This window comes from Caloenas nicobarica, chromosome 31, assembly GCF_036013445.1.
Source record: "Caloenas nicobarica isolate bCalNic1 chromosome 31, bCalNic1.hap1, whole genome shotgun sequence".
NCBI classification, from domain to species: domain Eukaryota; kingdom Metazoa; phylum Chordata; class Aves; order Columbiformes; family Columbidae; genus Caloenas; species Caloenas nicobarica.
The window spans coordinates 1,165,952-1,187,346 of NC_088275.1; the positions used below are offsets into that span (position 1 = coordinate 1,165,952).

The following is a 21,395-nucleotide window of genomic DNA, read 5'->3' on the forward strand; positions in this document are numbered from 1 at the left end:
CACGTGACCGCCCGGAGCCCGCCCCGGCGGGAGCCTCTTAAAGGAGCCGCCGCCCTTCCGGAAAAACCGAAGACACACAAAAGAACGCGCTTCGACACGTTTTATTTAAAGAGGATGGTGAAGTTATACACAGGGGACTTAAATTAAGCCTCGCTCTCCCCTCCCGGAGCAGGGGCATTGACACATCAGCTCTTTCCCCAGCCGGGGTTGCTCTAGCTGAGGTTCCGCCTGGTTCTTCACCCCTATTCCTGGGCTGGCTCGGGTGCCGGGGGCTGCTTGCTCTGGTCCTCACCCTTCTTCTTGTGTCCCGAAACTATGTCATCAATGCGGAGCAGGAGAACTGCCGTCTGCGGAGAAAAAGCCACAGGGGTCCGGTCAGGAGCTCATCACAAAGAATAAAATCCAATCTGCCCCCTTTTCACACCAAAACCCCTGGGCCTTTGATGGAACGATGGTCTCAGCACAGCAGTGCAAAGGACACTGTGCCTGTCCCAGGCGGGGGGAGCGCTCAGGGGTGACCCTCATTATTTCTTGATGAAAAGAAAGGGACCCACTGTCCCTTTGATCCAACACCAGGGAGCAAATGCTCAAAATGTAATATTTTAATGAGGGCAGCTGACACAGGCGAGGTTGGACACTGAAGGACAGAAGCTCCCAGGACCTGGTCCCAGCACGCTGCTGGTCACAGCAGCAACCACAACGCAGAGCGGCCCGGCCTCGTAACTACACCAGTTCACACAGTTTGTGGAAAAACATGGGACAGAATGTGCCAAATTTGAACCAGGGGATCAAAACAAATCAACGCCTCTGCAAGCTCCCATGGGCACTACGTCTCTTGTCATCACAGCTCCCGTGTGCACAGTGTCACCCGAAGAGCAGAATGACAGCATGTCAGGGGTTGGAAGGGACCTGGAAAGCTCATCCAGTCCAACCCCCCCGCCAGAGCAGGAACACCCAGCTGAGGTTACACAGGAAGGTGTCCAGGCGGGTTGGAATGTCTGCAGAGAAGGAGACTCCACAACCTCCCTGGGCAGCCTGGGCCAGGCTCTGGCACCCTCACCGCGAACAAGTTTCTTCTCCTATTCAAGCGGAACCTCCTGTGTTCCAGTTTGCACCCATTGCCCCTTGTCCTGTCACTGGATGTCACCCAGAAGAGCCTGGCTCCATCCTCCTGACACTCCCCCTTTCCATATTGATCCCCATGAATGAGCTCAGCCCTCAGTCTCCTCTTCTCCAGCTCCAGAGCCCCAGCTCCTCAGCCTTTCCTCGGCAGGGAGATGCTCCACTCCCTCCAGCATCTTGGTGGCTGCGCTGGACTCTCTCCAGCAGTTCCCTGTCCTGCTGGAGCTGAGGGGCCCAGAACTGGACACAATATTCCAGCTGCGGCCTCCCCAGGGCAGAGCAGAGGGGCAGGAGAACCTCTCTGACCTACTGACCACCCCCTTCTAATCCCCCCCAGGTTCCATTGGCCTTCCTGGCCACAAGGGCCCAGTGCTGGCTCAGCCCACAGCACCCAGTATTCCCAGTTGGTCACCCATCCAAGGACTAACCGGGCCTGACCCTGCTTAGCTTCCAAGATCGGCCATTCTCAGGGTGCAATGGTTGTAGATAATTTATATATATATGTTCCCCAAGTGTATCCTGATAGTATCTGAACTAAACCCTTTTTTCAAGGGCAGAGTAGAGAGGAGGAGAATCTCTCTGGACCTACTGACCACCCCCCTTCTAATCCCCTCCAGGTCCCATTGGCCTTCCTGGCCACAAGGGTCCAGTGCTGGCTCATGCTCACCCCGCTGTCCCCCAGGACCCCCAGCTCCCTTTTCACTGCTCTCCAACAGCTCATTCCCCAACTTACACTGGAACCTGGGGTTGTTCCTGCCCAGACACAAGACTCTACCCTTCCCCTTGTTATGTTTCATTAAATGTCGCAGCAGCACCGCTCCCCCTCCACTCACCTCCACCGCGGTTTTGTACGTCTGCAACTTGACGGCCAAAGGCTCCCAGATCCCCAGGTCCTTCATATCGACCAAGGCTCCGGTCTCACCGTTCACTCCCCAGCTCTGGCTGCCCTCTTGAGTGTGTTTTGCCTGCAAAGAGAACAAACAGGTCATCACCTGGGGTAAAACAGCAAATTCACCTTCTGGAAATTCAAACTGAGCCCGGGGCTCAGGAAAGTAGGAAAAGGTCATTAGAATTTTCTCAAATTTAGAGTTTATACAAGAGCACATTACTAAGCATCAGCTGAAACAATTATCTCAGAAGTTAGAGCCGGGGATATTCTCTCTCATGCCATCCAAACTAATCTCAAAGGAAGATTTTGGTTTTGATCACCCTCAAGGTTTTGCCGTTTTGTTTTTAAACTCCAGTCCTCCAAAAAAGCTATTTAATTCCATTTACTTGCTTTCACATTTTGGCACAAAACTTCAGTTAAAATGTTTGCAGTCCAGTTAATGGAGGAAAAAAAAAAAAGTCTTTCAACCTCCTTCCAAGGACAGGTTACATCAACAAGGTTTGTTTGGTTTTTTTTAATGTGATAACCTACAGCAGCTACGAAAAAGCCACCCAAGGTGCTGCTGTTGGGTGATGATGGACCTGAGGGGCAGGACACGCAGGAGGGGGCTGGATCTCTCCAGGTGGAGGGTTTGGAGGGGAAACTATGAGGAACGGCTGAAATCACTGGTTTGTTCAGCCTGGAGAAGAGCAGACTGAGGGCAGAGCTCAACGTATCTGCAGCTTCCTCAGAGAGCAGGAGGGGCAGGGCTGAGCTCTTCTCTCTGTGACAGTGACAAACCCCAGGGAATGGCAGGAAGATGTGCCAGGGAAGGTCAGTTGGACATGAGGAAAAGGTTCTTCACCCAGAGGTGCTGGACACTGGAACAGGCTCCCCAGGGAGATGTCACGGCCCCAACCTGACAGTGTTCAAGTTCATTTCAGCAATCCTGTTTCAGAAGCGTTATCCTTCTTTCCTTAATTTAAAAGTGGTGCTTTTGTATCGCAGAATGTCAGGGATTGGAAGGGACCTCGAAAGCTCATCCAGACCAACCCCACTGCCGGAGCAGGAACACCCAGCTGAGGTTACACAGGAAGGTGTCCAGGCGGGTTGGAATGTCTGCACAGAAGGAGACTCCACAACCTCCCTGGGCAGCCTGGGCCAGGCTCTGGCACCCTCACCGCGAACAAGTTTCTTCTCCTATTCAAGCGGAACCTCCTGTGTTCCAGTTTGCACCCATTGCCCCTTGTCCTGTCACTGGTTGTCACCCAGAAGAGCCTGGTTCCATCCTCCTGACACTCCCCCTTTCCATATTTATAAATATTAATGAGGTCACTTCTCAGTCTCTTCTCCTCAGATAACTCAAACTTCCTACTCTAAATGTTGCCAAGCAGGTGTGCTTCCTCCCTTGTACCTTTTTCACTACCACACGCTTATTTCTAAGTCACCACGGAAAATGCTACACAGAGGTCACAGCAGCTAACATGCAGAGGATTTCTAATTATATGCTTTCAGAAACTGTTTCTGGGCAACAAGTACTTTTTCCACATGATGTTTCTGGGCAAACAGAGCAGCCTACATCATTCATTCTGCTGTTAACCAGTGTAATGTGCGCCTGAAGAAAATAACAGTCATATTCTTGCACAGTTACGCATCCTGAATCACTAGCTAGTCTTACGGATGCTATAAGCCTGGCTTAGCAAACACTTATAACCAGTATCTAGTAAAACAACAGCTCCTATGAACTTCAAGCTTTTTCTGTACTCTTCAGCTTTAGGCCTGTGACTCTACCTGCTGGAGATCATTAGCTGAACTAGCTCTTAATCATCAACTTTGCTTTTGCATGATGTTGTTTCCACAGGGCTTGCCAGCACCGTACAGAGTTTATCACGCTCCATTAAGCCAAATTATTTTTTTAAGTTGATGGAGCAGCCGAAGACCATCCTGGGACTCTCCATCTACACGACAATGTCCTCAGACACACGGTGTGAACTGTGGGGTTGTCCTGTGCAGGGACAGGAGTTGGAGTTGATAATCCCTTCCACCTCAGGACATTCTGCGCCACACGTCTCACCCTGAGCGATGTCAGCACGCGGATGGTGCTCGCGCCGCAGTTCTGGATCAGCGTTCGGGGAATGACCTCGAGCGCCTGGGCCACCACGCGGTACGGCCACTGCTCCACCCCCGTCATGCCCTTGGACTTCTCGGTCAGCGCCTGGGAAACGGCCATTTCGGTGGCTCCGCCGCCTGGCACCAGCTGCGGGTCGAGAAGGACGTTGCGGCAAACCTGCATGGCATCCTGCAGGTTCCGTTCCACCTCCTGCAACAGCACAAAACCATAAATCACACAGAATGACGGAATGTCAGGGGTTGGAAGGGACCTCGAAAGCTCATCCAGCGCAACCCCCCCGCCGGAGCAGGAACACCCAGCTGAGGTTACACAGGAAGGTGTCCAGGCGGGTTGGAATGTCTGCAGAGAAGGAGACTCCACAACCTCCCTGGGCAGCCTGGGCCAGGCTCTGGCACCCTCACCGCGAACAAGTTTCTTCTCCTATTCAAGCGGAACCTCCTGTGTTCCAGTTTGCACCCATTGCCCCTTGTCCTGTCACTGGTTGTCACCCAGAAGAGCCTGGCTCCATCCTCCTGACACTCCCCCTTTCCATATTGATCCCCATGAATGAGCTCAGCCCTCAGTCTCCTCTTCTCCAGCTCCAGAGCCCCAGCTCCTCAGCCTTTCCTCGGCAGGGAGATGCTCCACTCCCTTCAGCATCTTAGTGGCTGCGCTGGACTCTCTCCAGCAGTTCCCTGTCCTGCTGGAGCTGAGGGGCCCAGAACTGGACACAATATTCCAGGTGCGGCCTCCCCAGGGCAGAGCAGAGGGGCAGCAGAACCTCTCTGACCTACTGACCACCCCCCTTCTGATCCCCCCCAGGTCCCATTGGCCTTCCTGGCCACAAGGGCCCAGTGCTGGCTCATGCTCATCCCGCTGTTCCCCAGGACCCCCAGCTCCCTTTTCACTGCTCTCCAACAGCTCATTCCCCAACTTACACTGGAACCTGGGGTTGTTCTGGGACCCACTTGCTTCACTCACATCCAAACTCTCCAAAGGAAACAAGAACTCACTGCCACAAAGGTGGCCAGGAGAGGAGGGGAAGCGCAACACGAATCACTTACTGCCAGGATCTCCTTGCTGGCTCCCCGCAGGATGATCGTACAAGCCTTGGGGTCTTTGCAATCGGTGATGAAGGCAAAATACTCATCTCCTATTTTTTTAACCTCAAAGAGCCTGGCTCCGGTTCCCACATCTTCCTCCCGCAGCTCGTCCGTGCGGCTCACGATGCGAGCTCCGCAGGCCCTAGCACACAAACACCGGCCGGTGAGATGCTCACAAATAGGAACTGGGGGAAAAAAGATGAAAACTCCAGGCCAGGGACAGTGAGGGGACAGTATTTACCTGGCGATCCTGTTGTTGTCCGTCTTTCTCACCCTGCGGATCGCCGTGATGTTGGCTTTCATCAGGTAGTGCTGGGCCAAGTCTGAAATCAGGTTTGTGCAATTTTATTTGGTGAATCAGGGGTATCGTGACAAACTTTGTGTCTCTAAAGCAACAAGGGTTATGGAAAAAAAAAACCTAAATGTCACCTCTTAAACCAAACTGCAAACCAAAGTTATAGTGCAGTTTTCCATGCTTTGCTAAACTCATCCTCACTGCTGTTTTGATATTGTTTCCAAATGCTGGAAGAGCAAACTATTATTTTAAGTTCACAAGGCAACCTCAAGAACCAACTTCACTGTCTGGAATGTAGAATTATTTGCTAGTAAGCTAAAAAAGAAAACAAACCAGAAGAAAGCAGGGTCATGTTCAAACTCAGAGTGTTTGCTTGTTTGTTTTTAATTACTGAACATGTCATTTAACACAGCATGAACCTCATGAAGATGAATTCAAACACAAAGAAGGATCACGAGTCTTATTACCAGAAATTCCTTTTTCCGTGATGACCAGGTCTGGCTTGACTCTCACCAGATCCTCGCACATCTGCTGGATGTACTCCTCCTCCATCTGCAGGATGCGGGCAAAGTCTTCCTCCCGTGTTATTTCAATATCAGTCTGCACAGATAGAGGTGTAAATTAACATTAGCATTCATTAAAACACATCAATACCTCTTTGACTCTTACATACCCCAACCACTGCAGCAGCCATTATATATTTCTATCTTTTCCCCAGGGTTCTGAGCCCCCAGCAGAATCAGCCTCTACTTGCAGAAGGTCCCCATAAGGCAGAACAACACAGGAGCCTTTTGCCGCTTCTGTTTTTAACGAGCCATCTGCTTCCCTTCACTTTACCGGGCTTAAATCAAAACCTGGGAACATCTCCTACAGGACTCGCTTTACCTGGCTCTCTCCTTTCTTGTACTCCAGCGAACAATCCAGAAGGACGATGCGCGGATTCTTAATAAGGCGACGCATCCGGGGATGAGTTACGTCTTTGTTCACCATGATTCCACGCAAAACACACGAGTCTTCGCTAAAGCCGCCTGGAATCTGACAGACACAAGAAAGGGGCAAAATAAGGCGAGGCGGTCGACAAAACCTGGATCTGTGCTCCTGAACTATCCATCCCATGTACTGAAAAAGGAAAACTCTCCTGCATAACCATGATGCAGGTCATGATCCAGGTTAATTTTACGAGCTATAAACCCGCAAGGCCGATTGCACTGACTAAAAGAGCTTTAGGGTTTATGTTTGCAAACTGCAGATCAGTAGCACAAAATTCTACCCATCACATCCCTGGAACAACCAGTTCAGAGTGAGAAAGGGACACACATAAGAAACGGTTCAGGATGTACCCACCTTCTCTACTTTGGCGTATTTTTTAATATCAATTTCCTTTCTGCCATTTTCTTCAAACTCCACAGTCTTAACGGCATCGAGAGCGATGCTACAGGCCAAGTCAGACCAGCGGTTTATTGCCTTCGTATTTATAGCGCTCTTGATTATTTTAAGCATCATCTCTTTGTTGTTCACGTCCACTGGAGTGCTGAGATAAAAGGAAAAAAACCAAATAGTAAACCGAGTGCTACTCCAAGCCACAATCTATAATCTCATTGAGTCCCTCTCCAATTATATGGTTATTTTTTACTAAATGATTCCCTGAAGAATCACCTTTAAGCAGCACCAAACCCCCATGTCACTCCTCTCTAACCACCACCAGCCTACACTTACCCAATTTTCTTTAGAATACTGATCATGTCGTCCAGAGCCTTACGATAAGCCCCGATAATCACAGTTGGGTGCATCTGCTGTTCAAGGAAGTGTTCGGCAACAGCGAGCATCTCTCCAGCTAAAAAAAAACCCAATAAATGATCAGAATTCCCTAGGTAAGCCAGTATTGGTCATCAACAGTCAAGGCAAGGAACAGCTTAGCAGACAAGAATATCTGCTGTCTGCACAGAGAGCTCAAACATCATCTCTACATTTTCTTGATACCCAACAGTGCTTATTTTTGGGAAACAACACGACGTTCTGAAGCACAGAGCCGATCACTTAAGGGACTAACGAACCAAGCATTCTCTTCACAGTAAAAAAAAAAAAGGTGTCAATTTTAGGGTGGGTAAATAAGAAATCTGTGTCTCATAAAGGCCTGTTTGCTCTGATGAGCAAAAAGGGTGAAGTTCAGCCTTAAACCTCTATAAAAAGTCTGTCTTATTTATTCTCCTTACCAAGGATAATTACAGACGTGGTCCCATCTCCAACTTCTTCATCCTGAGTGCGGCTGATCTCAATCATTGATTTTGCAGCTGGATGCTGGACTTGAATCTGCACAGGAGCAAGGGCCACAGTTTTGGTCCAGAATACTAAAGCAGAAACTTCTTGCAACACTCATGGAACAAACACCACGCAAAGGTATTCTGCCTGACTATAGCCAAGATTTTTCTTCCCTTTTCAGACCAAAAATAAGCCCTTGTATTTCACAATATCGCGTCTCTCACAGTTTTTCAGGCATTGCAATTTTTGTGGTGCTATTTCTATGGCACTTGCACCAGCAAGACAACAAGGATTTCTACATCTAATTAAAAAGCAAGCAGCCACTCACAAGGTTTTGATGCAATTACAGCCACAGTTATCCCAGAATTTACACCAGTCTTGTAAAACCTCCATGAAAACTCAGTGCCCTGGGATCAAACCTGCTTTTCTGAGGAGGAAGAGCATTTGCTGGAATTATTTAATCCCTCCCCAGTAAATACTTTTCTTGGTGCTGCCCTTTAGTAGTGGTATCCTGGAAGATTCTGACTTGCGTGTTAAGCAAGACAACCCTTTAGGAGAAACTTACTTCTCTAAGAATAGCGTTGCCATCATTGGTCATCACGATCCCACCCATGGGGTCCAAAAGCATCTGCAAACAAAAGAGAAACAACATTTGCGTTGACCTTTGGCGTGGGTGATGTTTCTGGGCGGGTGTTTCAGCAAAAGTTCTCACCTTCATCATAGCTCTCGGTCCCAAACATGTTCGGATAATGTCAGCAATAGTCTAGGAAGAAGAAAAGAAATTAGGCAATACAGGAGGGCACCAAACATCAGAAAAAAACCTGCATAATCTATATGAAACAAGTAGCCACTGCAAAATCTAAGTGACTCAACGACTCTACAGTTGCTTAGATGCAGTACAAGTTAGGAATCGTGTGGGGATGGCAACACAGGGATTGTAAGAGCACTGGCATCACACTGAATTATTATCTAAATCCAACATCAACACTTCGACACTTTTAGATTTTGCAGGGAAAGAGGTTTTGGTGGATTAAACCCCTCCACGTTCACTTACACGGCACCTACTGTTTGAACACTGAACGTTCATTTTCTATGCTGCTTCTATCCCGGATTGATACAGACCAGACAAAACCTGCTTCAGATCCACTTTTCCCTCTTAAATATATATACACATACACACAAAAGAATAAAAAGACCCCGACATCAGAATATGGTACCTTAGCAGCAGTGATGTTTCCAGTCTGGACTTTTCTTCCAGACTCACGTTTCATATTCTGACCTAAAGTGCATAGAAAAAAGAGAAAGGCAAAAATGTAACTTTAATCTGACCTTACTAAGACATCTGCCACTGAAAATGCATGACAGACACCCCCCCCAGCTCTAAATTACAGAGTTTACAACACAAATACCACTAGAAGAAACTGTATGCAAAGAACAGTCAGAGAAAAACAATATTTCTTATTATAATGGAATTCCTGATTAGCATCATTTTCTTTTGTGACAAGCATGGGCTGCATGAGCACTGATTTACTTCACAAGTGATATTTGTGCCTATAGGTTTATAACAAAGAACAACAGACAGCAACAGTAAAAGAAGCGCCAAGAAGAAGGTCAGGAGGTCTGTAGCAAAGGGGTCCCTGTTGACCATCTGCTGGTCTAATGTTGAGCAGAGTGGATGGAGAGATGAGAAACTCAAGCACAAAAAACAACCCCAAAAGCCAAAGAAGTCTCATATTGGAGGGTGGTGACAGAATCCCAAAGTGCGAGGGGTTCAAACGGAACAGCACAAGGAACGTGCTGAGAAACACAAGGAGAGGAAAAAATTAATGAAATATAACAAGGGCAAGTGTAGAGTGTTGCATCTGAGCAAGAACAACCCCAGGTTCCAGTGTAAGTTGGGGAATGAGCTGTTGGAGAGCAGTGAAAAGGGAGCTGGGGGTGCTGGGGGACAGCGGGGTGACCATGAGCCAGCACTGGGCCCTCGTGGCCAGGAAGGCCAATGGGACCTGGGGGGGATTAGAAGGGGGGTGGTCAGTAGGTCAGAGAGGTTCTCCTGCCCCTCTGCTCTGCCCTGGGGAGGCCGCAGCTGGAATATTGTGTCCAGTTCTGGGCCCCTCAGCTCCAGCAGGACAGGGAACTGCTGGAGAGAGTCCAGCGCAGCCACCAAGATGCTGAAGGGAGTGGAGCATCTCCCTGCCGAGGAAAGGCTGAGGAGCTGGGGCTCTGGAGCTGGAGAAGAGGAGACTGAGGGCTGAGCTCATTCATGGGGATCAATATGGAAAGGGGGAGTGTCAGGAGGATGCAGCCAGGCTCTTCTGGGTGACAGCCAGTGACAGGACAAGGGGCAATGGGTGCAAACTGGAACACAGGAGGTTCCGCTTGAACAGGAGAAGAAACTTGTTCGCGGTGAGGGTGCCAGAGCCTGGCCCAGGCTGCCCAGGGAGGTTGTGGAGTCTCCTTCTCTGCAGACATTCCAACCCGCCTGGACACCTTCCTGTGTAACCTCAGCTGGGTGTTCCTGCTCCGGCGGGGAGATTGCACTGGATGAACTTTCCAGGTCCCTTCCAACCCCTGACGTTCTGTCATTGTGTGAAAACAGCGGAGAGAAGCCGCGATCCGCCGGGAAACGGCGTTTAACGAGGAGCGCGGGCTGCGGGGCCCGCGCAGGCAGCGAAGGGTGGCCGGGCCGAGGGGCCTGAGAGCGAGGGGGGAGCTCAGGGCGTGTGGAGGTTCAGCAGAACCCCCGGGGAGCGGGGGGACCCCGGCCCGGTTCGCTCTGCGCGGGCGGGCCCGGCCGTGAGGGAGAACAACATGGCGGCGGGGAGGGTGAGCAGACAAGGACCCGGACCGGAGCCGACCCCTCCCCTCAGCCCCCATCCCCGGGACCCGCGAGAGGCCGGGCCGGCCGGCGGCGACACTCACTGAGCACCAGGACGGGGCGCGGACCCATCATCGCGACGGCAGCTGCGGCACCGGGCACGGAACCTTCTGGAGACCGCGCGGCGGCCGCTCCGAGAAATGCCGCCTCCCCCTGCCGCCTCACCCTACCCCGCCTCCCCGCCCACAACGACCAATCGCAGCCCGCGCCGCCGGCCCGGCGCCCAATAAGGAGGCGGGGATCCTCCCCCTCGGCACTGACAGCATGTTCGGCTGAGAAGCGGCGCCCCAGCGCATGGGGCCGCGGCAAGTTGGGCGGGGCCGCGTCGTACTGCGCATGTGCGGGTTGCGGCCGCCGACTGTACCAACGATGCGGGGGGGATCAGAGAGTGATTCGGGAAACAGAGCGCTTAGTTTATATTTAATAATGAATAGATGTATTGTAAGTAAGAAACTAAACAATTATAACTAACGTCATCAGTTATTTCTTAGTATAGATGTATTTCAAAATTTTCAAAAGTCGTAGTGCATATGTAGTAATTATGTGAACATAAGCAGTGCAAGAGCATCCAGTGTTTGGAGCACTTATGAATGATGATCCCCAGTGTTCTCCAGCACTAATAAAATAAATAATGCCGCTTAACACTATAACTGACCTTGCTGTTAAGTTTATTTCTTCATTTCAGAATAACAAGGCTTCGTGTCAGCAGTGATCTGCTCTCCTTGAGCTCACACAAACCCACCACCCATCAACCAGGAAGAAAAATATATAGAAAAAGTCGCTTAACCTATTAAACCTCTGTTACCCTACTGCTGCTTGAGTACGGTGCTTTGCTAAGGAACCCAAACCTCTTCTTTGTCAAAAACGAAGCTTCTTAGGCCAAGGATGGGTGTTTTCTCAGTGTTTGGGCAACGGGGTCCTCGTCCATCCTCGTGCTGCAGCAAACCCCGCTGAGCTGGGGGAGAGAGAATTTAGCTGATGTGACGATTACTCCGCTAACGTTGATTTAAGCTCTGTGGTGCTCACCGTAGTCTGCAGCTTGGATAAACTCTGCCCGATTCAGCAGGGAAAGAAGAAAGTGGGTGTACGGAGGTCTGTTGGCAAAGGTTGGGAGCGGGGAACTTTGATAAGAGAAAGACTAGGAGGTGGCACGTAGAGCCAGTGGCCCTGGAGAGGTGGATTCATGGGCTGTCCATTTGTGTGTGTGAAGAACGTGTGTCCAGAGGGATGGGTTTGTGGTTTTTCTCCCACCACAGGTCTGAAGGGAACGGCCTGAGGAACAGGAACAGGTGACAGAGCTTCCTCCAGCTCTGCAAATTGGACCCAGTGGTTTTCTGGTTTAGAACCATAGAATCATTTTGGTTGGAAGAGACCTTCAGGTTCACCAAGTCCAACCACAACCCAAATCCAGCACTAACCCACGTCCCTGAGAGCCTCGTCTAAATGTCTTTTAAACCCCTCCAGGGATGGTGACTCCAGCACTGCCCTGGGCAGCCTGTTCCAACGCCCCACAGCCCTTTGGGGAAGAAATTGTTCCCCACATCCAACCTCAACCTCCCCTGGCGCAACTCGAGGCCGTTTCCTCTGGTCCTGGCGCTTGTTCCTGGGGAGCAGAGCCCGACCCCCCCTGGCTCCAAGCTCCTTTCAGGCAGGTCAGAGATCAGAAGGTCTCCCCTCAGCTCCTGTTCTCCAGCTGAACCCCCAGCTCCCTCAGCCGCTCCCATCACACTTGTGCTCCAGCCCCTCACCAGCTTTGTCGCCTCCTCTGCACTCTCTCTAGTATTTCAATGTCCTTCTTACGATGAGTTTTATTACTGGTTTTGCAGCAGGGAGGTCAGGACATTTCCTAATCTGTCGGAAACAGAAGGGTGGAGCCTCTCTGGTGCCGGGTTAGTTAAGCAAAGTGTCCCTAAGACACGCAGGCAGAGTTTTGGGTCTGACGTCCCACCTGATGTTTGAGGAATTTAAGCCTGATCCTCCTCCCTGTCCTCATCCTCTCCCCCCTCATCGCTTTCCTGAGCCTCTATGCAGTTGGCTGTGCTGGTGGGCTGGGCAGAGCTGCTCATCGTCCTCATCTTCGTCGTGCTGCTGCTCCTGGTTGAAGTGCTCGTCCGAGCCATGGTGGTCATCGGGCTCCTGCTCTACCTGCTCGTCACTGACTGAAGGCAAAGCATGGAGGGTGCCTGTTTTTCCCCCTTGTTCCCAGAGCTCTTCAAGAGGGAGATCAGAGGAGAATCACACCCAACTCAAAAGCAGATGGGAAGAACCCGGAGCGGTGGTCACAGGAGGAGGGGAGGTATGGCCTTTTTCTAGTTGCCCACCCAATATCCTCACTTGGCAGCATCGTTGTCTTCTCTCCCATGATAACGAGAACAATAATCATTTAGAAACCCGTAGGCATAATGTAGCAAGACTAAGCCTAATGTAGCAAGACTGGGCCTAATGTAACAGAAAAACCTAACAGAGAAACAACAGCACTATAGAGACTGGACATGAGGCAAAGCGGGATGTCCTTGGCTTGCAAGCTGGGAAAGCAGGATGTGCCACTAAATGAAGAAAGAGCTACGTGACTTTTGCTGATTAGCAGCACAAAATGACAACATGCACGCTCAAGAAATCAGGTCAAGGAGCCGACACCAGGGAGGCACCAGCTGCAAGGACACCGGGGACACCAGAGACCCCGATGAAGACTCAGGAATACCAAAGATGCACTTCTAGCAAATGGCAGGGTTATGGAAATATTTCATGTTTAATGCATTAACTAAGTAGAGACAAATGACTATGCAATAGTTATGTGTAATAAATACCAAGAAGTGCGAATCATGCGTGTGCGCTCGATTAGAGAAGCGTTCCTCCGAGCGTCCGGCACGCCGTAATAAAAGTGCTGCTTTTTAACACTTTAAAAACCGTGTTAAAGAGTCTTTTTGCCAACTTTTCTTTATCACCCAAACCACCAACTGCAGCAACGGGCCTCCAGCAAACCGAAACCCCAGTTTAGGGCCACTTGTCCCCTTCTCCCTAAAGGGACATGGGGTCCTGGCGAGGTGATTCCTCCAGCTGCACCTTCCAGCTCCAAACCTGCCGCGCCAGGTGGGGCGGCTCTGATGTGGGGCTGGGGCCTGGGTGGGGGCAGCGCTCTGTGTTCTGCCGCCAAGGGTTTATAAATAGTATTTTTGGACTAAAAGCCGCTGTTTTGCAGATGCTTCCAGGAAGCTGGTTCAGACCCCGGAGCAGAGGGCAGGGCAGTGGCAGGAGAGCAGTGAAAAGGGAGCTGGGGGTCCTGGGGGACAGCAGGGTGACCATGAGCCAGCACTGGGCCCTTGTGGCCAGGAAGGCCAATGGGACCTGGGCGGGATTAGAAGCAGGAGTGGTCAGTAGGTCCAGAGAGATTCTCCTCCTCTCTACTCTGCCCTTGAAAAAAGGGTTTAGTTCAGATACTATCAAGATACACTTGGGGAACATATATATATATATATAATATAAACAACCATTGCACCCTGAGATCTTGGAAGCTAAGCAGGGTCAGGCCCGGTTAGTCCTTGGATGGGTGACCAACTGGGAATGCTGGGTGCTGTGGGCTGAGCCACCACTGGGCCCTTGTGGCCAGGAAGGCCAATGGGACCTGGGGGGATTAGAAGCGGGGTGGTCAGTAGGTCAGAGAGGTTCTCCTGCCCCTCTGCTCTGCCCTGGGGAGGCCGCAGCTGGAATATCGTGCCCAGTGCTGGGCCCCTCAGCTCCAGCAGGACAGGGAACTGCTGGAGAGAGTCCAGCGCAGCCACGAAGATGCTGGAGGGAGTGGAGCATCTCCCTGCCGAGGAAAGGCTGAGGAGCTGGGGCTCTGGAGCTGGAGAAGAGGAGACTGAGGGCTGAGCTCATTCATGGGGATCAATATGGAAAGGGGGAGTGTCAGGAGGATGGAGCCAGGCTCTTCTGGGTGACAGCCAGTGACAGGACAAGGGGCAATGGGTGCAAACTGGAACACAGGAGGTTCCGCTTGAATAGGAGAAGAAACTTGTTCGCGGTGAGGGTGCCAGAGCCTGGCCCAGGCTGCCCAGGGAGGTTGTGGAGTCTCCTTCTGTGCAGACATTCCAACCCGCCTGGACACCTTCCTGTGTAACCTCAGCTGGGTGTTCCTGCTCCGGCTGGGATTGGTCTGGATGAGCTTCCGAGGTCCCTTCCAACCCCTGACACTGTGATCCTGTCGTTCTGTGGGACGCCCTCTGCGCAGGCGCGGAGTCCCCTCCCGCCACAGACTACATTTCCCAGCGTGCCCCGGGGCCGCGGAGCCCCCATGTTCCGTTCCGCCGGGCACTTCCGGTTCCGCTGCGCTGACGCGGCCTTAACGCTGGGAGCCGCCGGGCAGCGACGGTGAGAGGTCCCGGGGTGTGGGGAGAGATTTGGGGTCCGGGAGGGTCCGTGAAGGGAGGAACTGGGGCGCGGGGCCGCGCGGTAGCTCTCAGCTTCCCCCTGGGTCTCGGTGTGGGGGTGTATGAGCGGCCTGGGGGGTGGTGCTGCTGTGGAGGCTGTCAGGGGAGTTCTGAGGGGAAGGAAGAGACAGCGGAGACTCTGACACGTGAGCAGCTTTTGCATTGAGAAGCGTTAACAAGTTTCCGAATGAGCAGCGTATATAATGAGTGTGTGGTCTCCTTGCCCTCTCAGCAGCTCCAGGGATGCTGGGACAACATGATGTGAAGCTGGGACTTCTGGGGACCAAAGGGCTCCTGGAGGGGGGTGGTTGTATCTCAGGGGGTGGGAATAGGAAAGAATAACAAATCACAGAACCCCAGAATGTCAGGGGTTGGAAGGGACCTCGAAAGCTCATCCAGTGCAACCCCCCCCGCCGGAGCAGGAACACCCAGCTGAGGTTACACAGAAGGTGTCCAGGCGGGTTGGAATGTCTGCAGAGAAGGAGACTCCACAACCTCCCTGGGCAGCCTGGGCCAGGCTCTGGCACCCTCACCGCGAACAAGTTTCTTCTCCTATTCAAGCGGAACCTCCTGTGTTTCAGTTTGCACCCATTGCCCCTTGTCCTGTCACTGGTTGTCACCCAGAAGAGCCTGGCTCCATCCTCCTGACACTCCCCCTTTCCATATTGATCCCCATGAATGAGCTCACCCCTCAGTTTCTTCCCAGCTCAAGAGCCCCAGCTCCCTCAGCTGGAAGGAGGATCTAGTACTTTCGGAGAAGAACAGAAGATTTGATGGGGAGGAGAGCGAACTCTGTTGTGTAAGACAGTGCTGGAAAGCTGCCATCCTTCACAATGGCGATTAACTGTTAATTCCCAAAACTGGTGAACCTGTTAATTGATGAAGATTTTACTCTGAAAGTTACTAGAAGAGGCTTTGTGATCTGAGTCCTTTGTCACCTACTGAGATGTGATATGGGGCAGTGATACTTGTGGCGGCTTTGGAAAGAGAAAAAACTATCATCTTTTTCCATACCTGTGGGTCTGGGCCGCTGCTGTGCCACTTCTTGCATCCCCACAGGAAAGTGCACAGGTATTTTGGGGGCCATTGCAGCATTGCGTGGAGCCAAGGTAACTTTCTGCCAACTCCCTGACAATCCTTTATCAACAGTGCTGTGAACTATACAGCTGGTTGTGTCTCACTACACAGGAATGCCCAGATTGTCTTTTTTCATTGTCCCGTTTGTGTTCTTTTTGCAATTAAATTATACATGATATTCCGTTTTCTTTTGCGGCCAGATGAAGCTCCTGATTCTCGCCGTGTTTGCCCTGTTTTCCGTGGCCCGCTGTGAGGAAGGCGCCAGGCTTCTGGCCTCCAAATCTCTGTTAAACAGATATGCAGTGGAAGGCAAGGACTTGACTTTGCAGTACAACATATACAACGTTGGCTCCAGGTAAGTTATATCCAGGCTTCTCATAATGACCAGGAGCAGAAGTTCTGTGTCCGCAGAGACTATTTTTGGGCTCCGTGATGTGCTGGCACCCTTGTTCCCCGACTCTGAGCTCACCACCACTGCCTGAAGGTTCGACCCTGCAATTCGCCCTTTTCTTTCTGTTCTGTTGTTCCTGCTTGCACGCTTTCCTGCTTTCATCTCGCAGCCGCTCTAGATGTTGACCTCAGTGTGGTTACTTGTGTGTCTCTTGACACTCTGCTCCCCACACACGCAGCCTCCCGTTCTTGGCTTGGGGAGCTCTTGTTCACGTCCAGTTCTCTGTCTTTTTTTTTGCAGCTTCTCTCAGCTTTGCCTTCATCTTTCTTCAGCCTCCCTGTAACACACCTTCACTCTCCTCCCCATCTTCTCTTGGTGCCTTTTTATGTTTCAAACACCAGTTATTCCAGCTGCTGAATTGTCAGTGTGGAACCATCCTCGCTCTTTGCTGCAGTCCCCAGTGAGTAGAACTCCAAGTTCTACTCTTCTCATTGCTTTCTTTTTTACATTTAGTGCTGCTTTAGACGTGGAGCTGTCGGATGATTCTTTCCCTCCAGAAGATTTCGGCATTGTCTCCGGGATGCTCAATGTCAAGTGGGACAGGATCGCTCCGTATCTTTCCATGTTCTGAAATTTCTCCTGATGCTCCTTGCCCCGGAGCATCCTGTAGCTCTCCTGTCCTCATTTGTTGTCACAGAAGTTCCAGCACACCAGACCCTGGGCAGGGTATTGAATGCAAATCTCTGTTCTCCTTCAAAGTGCTGTGGTTTAAAAACAAATAAAAAACAGTGAAAAACAAACCCCCAAATTCCTTGGAGATGGGACCAGGTCCCTTTGCAATTCACCTGCCTGGGAAGGGGGAGCAGCTGGATCAGTCGTGGAAGGGTCTGGGTGTCTGTAGCGACAGAGGATCTTGACCCTTCCAGCTGGTTTGAGGTCTCTTTATCTCCTTCCTTCTCTCTCTTTGATGAAATGCAACTATTTTCCTTAACTTACGGCTCTCAGAGCAAGTAACGTCTCCCACACTGTAGTTCTGCGGCCTCTCAAAGCTGGTTACTTCAACTTCACCTCTGCCACCATCACATACCTGGCACAGGAGGGTGGGCAGGTTGTGGTGAGTTGACTGTTTAGAGGATCCTTGCCCAAATTGGATGGCAGATACACCTGATAATGCTCTTCGAGCTGCTCCTTGCAGGGTGACGCCTGTCCCTGCACTCCCATACTGCCCGTGGAAAGGTGACAAATACTCTTTTTCAGGTTGGTTTCACTAGTGCTCCTGGGCAGGGAGGAATCTTGGCTCAGCGGGAGTTTGACAGGAGGTTCTCCCCACATTTTGTAAGTACCTTTCAGTCAGTAACTGAAATTGCACTGTAGCAACTCGCACCACAGCACGTTTGTGGGTTTGTGGCGCGTTTGGTTGGCATTAAGGTCACCTGGAAAACTCCAAAGTGGATCACAATGAATCCATTATCAGTTGTGCAGAAGAGAATCACAGAACAAGCAAAGAGTTTTCATCCAGCTACCTCTGGAAGGAGCTGGCACTGTGGGATTTGGGCCAGAAGCTTTCAGAGTAGAAGATCTAATGGTTATAAGACTCATCTGTATGTGATTTGGTTTGACTCTTTCTAAAAATTTCTCCTAGCTGGACTGGGCGGCTTTCGGCGTGATGACCCTGCCCTCCATCGGCATCCCGCTGCTGCTGTGGTACTCGAGCAAGAGAAAGTATGACACCCCCAAGACCAAAAAGAACTGAGCAAAGACAAACTCCAGCAGCACCCCGGAGCTCAGGAGAGAACAAACACGAACCCACCAGAACCGCGAGGTGTGTTGGGGTCAGCAACCGTCGCCCCTGCAGAGTGGGCAAGAGGGAATTGGTCACTTCCCCAGCAGCGACGCGTTGTCTTCTACGTCTTAAAAAAGAAACAAGCAAAAAAAGAAACAAACGCAAACCCCCTTGTCTGTGTATTTGATGCAGAGACCCTTTCCTCCATTGCAGACGTGGTGTCTTGGGGTTGTGAATGCGTGAACACCCCCAGAGGATCTTGTTTGTGGGGGTGCAGCTCTGCTGCCTCCGGACTTGATTTGGCCAAATGGCTCTTTGCTTGCTCCAGTCTTCCCAAAAATGTTAAATCTCGGGGCCCTTCTTCTCCTCCCTGAAACATCTATGGGGAGCAGTGAGCTCCGTGTAGTGACCAAACTAGAGCTGCTGCTTTGACGGGGGGGACAGGAGGTCCCTTCAATGCTCGTTCTCTAGACAGCCCCGTTGTATTTTGCTGAGCGGTTAATTGCTGTGTTTGGTTTTTTTCTGGTTGCTGTTAAGGGGTGTTGAGGTACTGAGGATTTTGTAATAAAATGAATGCCATGAAAGATGCCTTTCTTTTTTACCAGAAAGCCCTGAGGGCACCTGGCTGCCTTCAGAAGCAGCTAATGTGGATACAGTCAGTAAAATAAGTCATCGCTTTAGCAATAAAATAAATGGAAGAGGGAAAGAATTTGCTTTGCCAGGTTTATTGTTCTGTTCCCAGAAGGCCCGATACCTCACACCATGTTCCTGGCAGCTCCGAGTGTGAGATTTCTCTTCACAGCGATAAAGAAATGCTGCTCTGGCTGCGTGTTGGGCATTGATTTGTGCTTTCCCTCCGGGGGGAGAGGGTGGCACAATGAGGATGTGCAGCAGGGGACCTGGCAGTGGTGGTACTGGGACTGGTACTATTCCATATATTGATCAACGACTTGGATGAGGGAATAGAGTGACTGTCAGCAAGTTTGCTGGTGGCACCAAACTGGGAGGAGTGGCTGACACTGGAAGGCTGAGCTGCCATCCAGAGACCTGGACAGGCTGGAGAGCTGAGTGGGAAGAAATGTAATGAAATATAACAAGGGCACATGTAGAGTCTTGTGTCTGGGCAGGAACAACCCCAGGTTCCAGTGTAAGTTGGGGAATGAGCTGTTGGAGAGCAGTGAAAAGGGAGCTGGGGGTGCTGGGGGACAGCGGAGTGACCATGAGCCAGCACTGGGCCCTTGTGGCCAGGAAGGCCAATGGGACCTGGGGGGATTAGAAGGGGGGTGGTCAGTAGGTCAGAGAGGTTCTCCTGCCCCTCTGCTCTGCCCTGGGGAGGCCGCAGCTGGAATATTGTGTCCAGTTCTGGGCCCCTCAGCTCCAGCAGGACAGGGAACTGCTGGAGAGAGTCCAGCGCAGCCACCAAGATGCTGGAGGGAGTGGAGCATCTCCCTGCCGAGGAAAGGCTGAGGAGCTGGGGCTCTGGAGCTGGAGAAGAGGAGACTGAGGGCTGAGCTCATTCATGGGGATCAATATGGAAAGGGGGAGCGTCAGGAGGATGGAGCCAGGCTCTTCTGGGTGACAACCAGTGACAGGACAAGGGGCAATGGGTGCAAACTGGAACACAGGAGGTTCCGCTTGAATAGGAGAAGAAACTTGTTCGCGGTGAGGGTGCCAGAGCCTGGCCCAGGCTGCCCAGGGAGGTTGTGGAGTCTCCTTCTGTGCAGACATTCCAACCTGCCTGGACACCTTCCTGTGTAACCTCAGCTGGGTGTTCCTGCTCCGGCTGGGATTGGACTGGATGAGCTTTCGAGGTCCCTTCCAACCCCTGACATTCTGCGATTCTGTGATTCTGTGGTTGTTGGTTGTGCCAAAGCCTTGTGCCCAAGTGGCACCACCCTCGCAGGGCAACGCCAGAGAAGGCAGGGACCACGGGGAGTGAGTCAGCAGGAGGTGCTGGGCCTCAGGGGACTAACACAAGAGCTGCGCAGCCTCTCGTGGGACAAGGACACATCCTCAGGCTGGGAACCCCAGGTCACAAACAGCCCTCCTCAGGGTTTTCCAAAGAATGTGACCCGGGTGGATGCACTTCTGTACAGGCTCCCCCTTGACATCCAACCTCACACTGGCACTTAACTTATGGTGGAAGAGTGTGTTTTATTATTTATGAAACTTGATTGTTCTTCACTTCGCTTTCAAATAGGAAAAGCCCTTCTGAGCCTGTGTGCAGCCAGTTCTATAAGGTGAGCAGGTGGGAGATGGTACAAAGGAGCTGTAACATACAGCTGCAGTTATCTGTGGAGAAATCAAATGTAAAAATAAGTGAGGCAAGTCCCAGGGGGGAATTTCTCCCCAATGGGAAAAAGGGTGATGTTGCGGGGGTGGAGAGGAAGGTTTTCCATACCATGTTGGACCTCAAGGGACAGCTTTTCTAGCTGTCCAGACCTCCTGAGAAGACACTCTAGATCAATAATCAAGCAGAGAATGCTGCTATCACCTCTTCTCTAAACTGAAAAATAATGTAATATGCCCTTTAAAATAAAGAATAATTTTGGTTAGGTGCACTTTGAAATCTTCCTCCTTAACTACGTTATGAAACAGCTTGAATTAGTTCTACAGGTCTTGAAGACTTGAAGTTCATTAGGACTTGCTGTATTTTAATGAGCCCGTGGTGTATTTGGCCCCGAGTCCATGAACTTCAGATACTGAGAGGAGACTGAACAAATTGCTCAAGAAGTTGAAGTGAGAAGCAAGCCCCAAAGTATCTTGAAGCATTGATTGGCCCCACTGAGGGCCATAACTGACAAAGACTCCCCATGGACTCGTTAGAGCAGATAATTGAAGGCTGTTATTGCAGGCAGGCCAAGACACCGTGTAGGTGGCTTCCCCAAGAAGGGACTTGGGGGAAACAAAGTCTGGAACCTCAAAATAAAGTTTACCCTGGTAGTCTTCAGAGACAGATGCAACTGCCATAGCCAAGGGGACAAAGAGCTTGGTCTTGTGTGGCCTTTTAGCCTCAGCAGAGCCGATGATCATCTCTACTTCAGGTTTGCTTATACTGTCCCCTTCATACGCCTTTTTCTCT

At 51.1% G+C, this 21,395-nt stretch overlaps 2 protein-coding genes across 2 annotated transcripts; one reads left to right on the forward strand and one right to left on the reverse strand.

Annotated features, from left to right (window-relative positions):
- Window positions 1-91: 91 nt before the first annotated feature.
- CCT3 (chaperonin containing TCP1 subunit 3) lies at window positions 92-10,796 on the reverse strand. Its single transcript, XM_065653570.1, has 14 exons — window positions 10,680-10,796; window positions 8,975-9,036; window positions 8,470-8,520; window positions 8,323-8,385; window positions 7,712-7,808; window positions 7,215-7,332; window positions 6,843-7,029; window positions 6,384-6,533; window positions 5,966-6,098; window positions 5,445-5,526; window positions 5,165-5,345; window positions 4,065-4,310; window positions 1,956-2,087; window positions 92-347 (listed from the first exon to the last, which is right to left on the reverse strand). Exons 1-14 carry the CDS (start codon window positions 10,708-10,710, stop codon window positions 243-245), a joined length of 1,638 nt encoding a protein of 545 aa, XP_065509642.1. The 5' UTR covers window positions 10,711-10,796; the 3' UTR covers window positions 92-242.
- Window positions 10,797-14,957: 4,161 nt separating this feature from the next.
- SSR2 (signal sequence receptor subunit 2) lies at window positions 14,958-18,897 on the forward strand. Its single transcript, XM_065653744.1, has 6 exons — window positions 14,958-15,003; window positions 16,340-16,494; window positions 17,044-17,142; window positions 17,536-17,644; window positions 17,788-17,865; window positions 18,173-18,897. The coding sequence occupies exons 2-6, from the start codon at window positions 16,340-16,342 to the stop codon at window positions 18,281-18,283; spliced, it is 552 nt and encodes a 183-aa protein (XP_065509816.1). The 5' UTR covers window positions 14,958-15,003; the 3' UTR covers window positions 18,284-18,897.
- The last annotated feature ends 2,498 nt before the right edge of the window (window positions 18,898-21,395 follow it).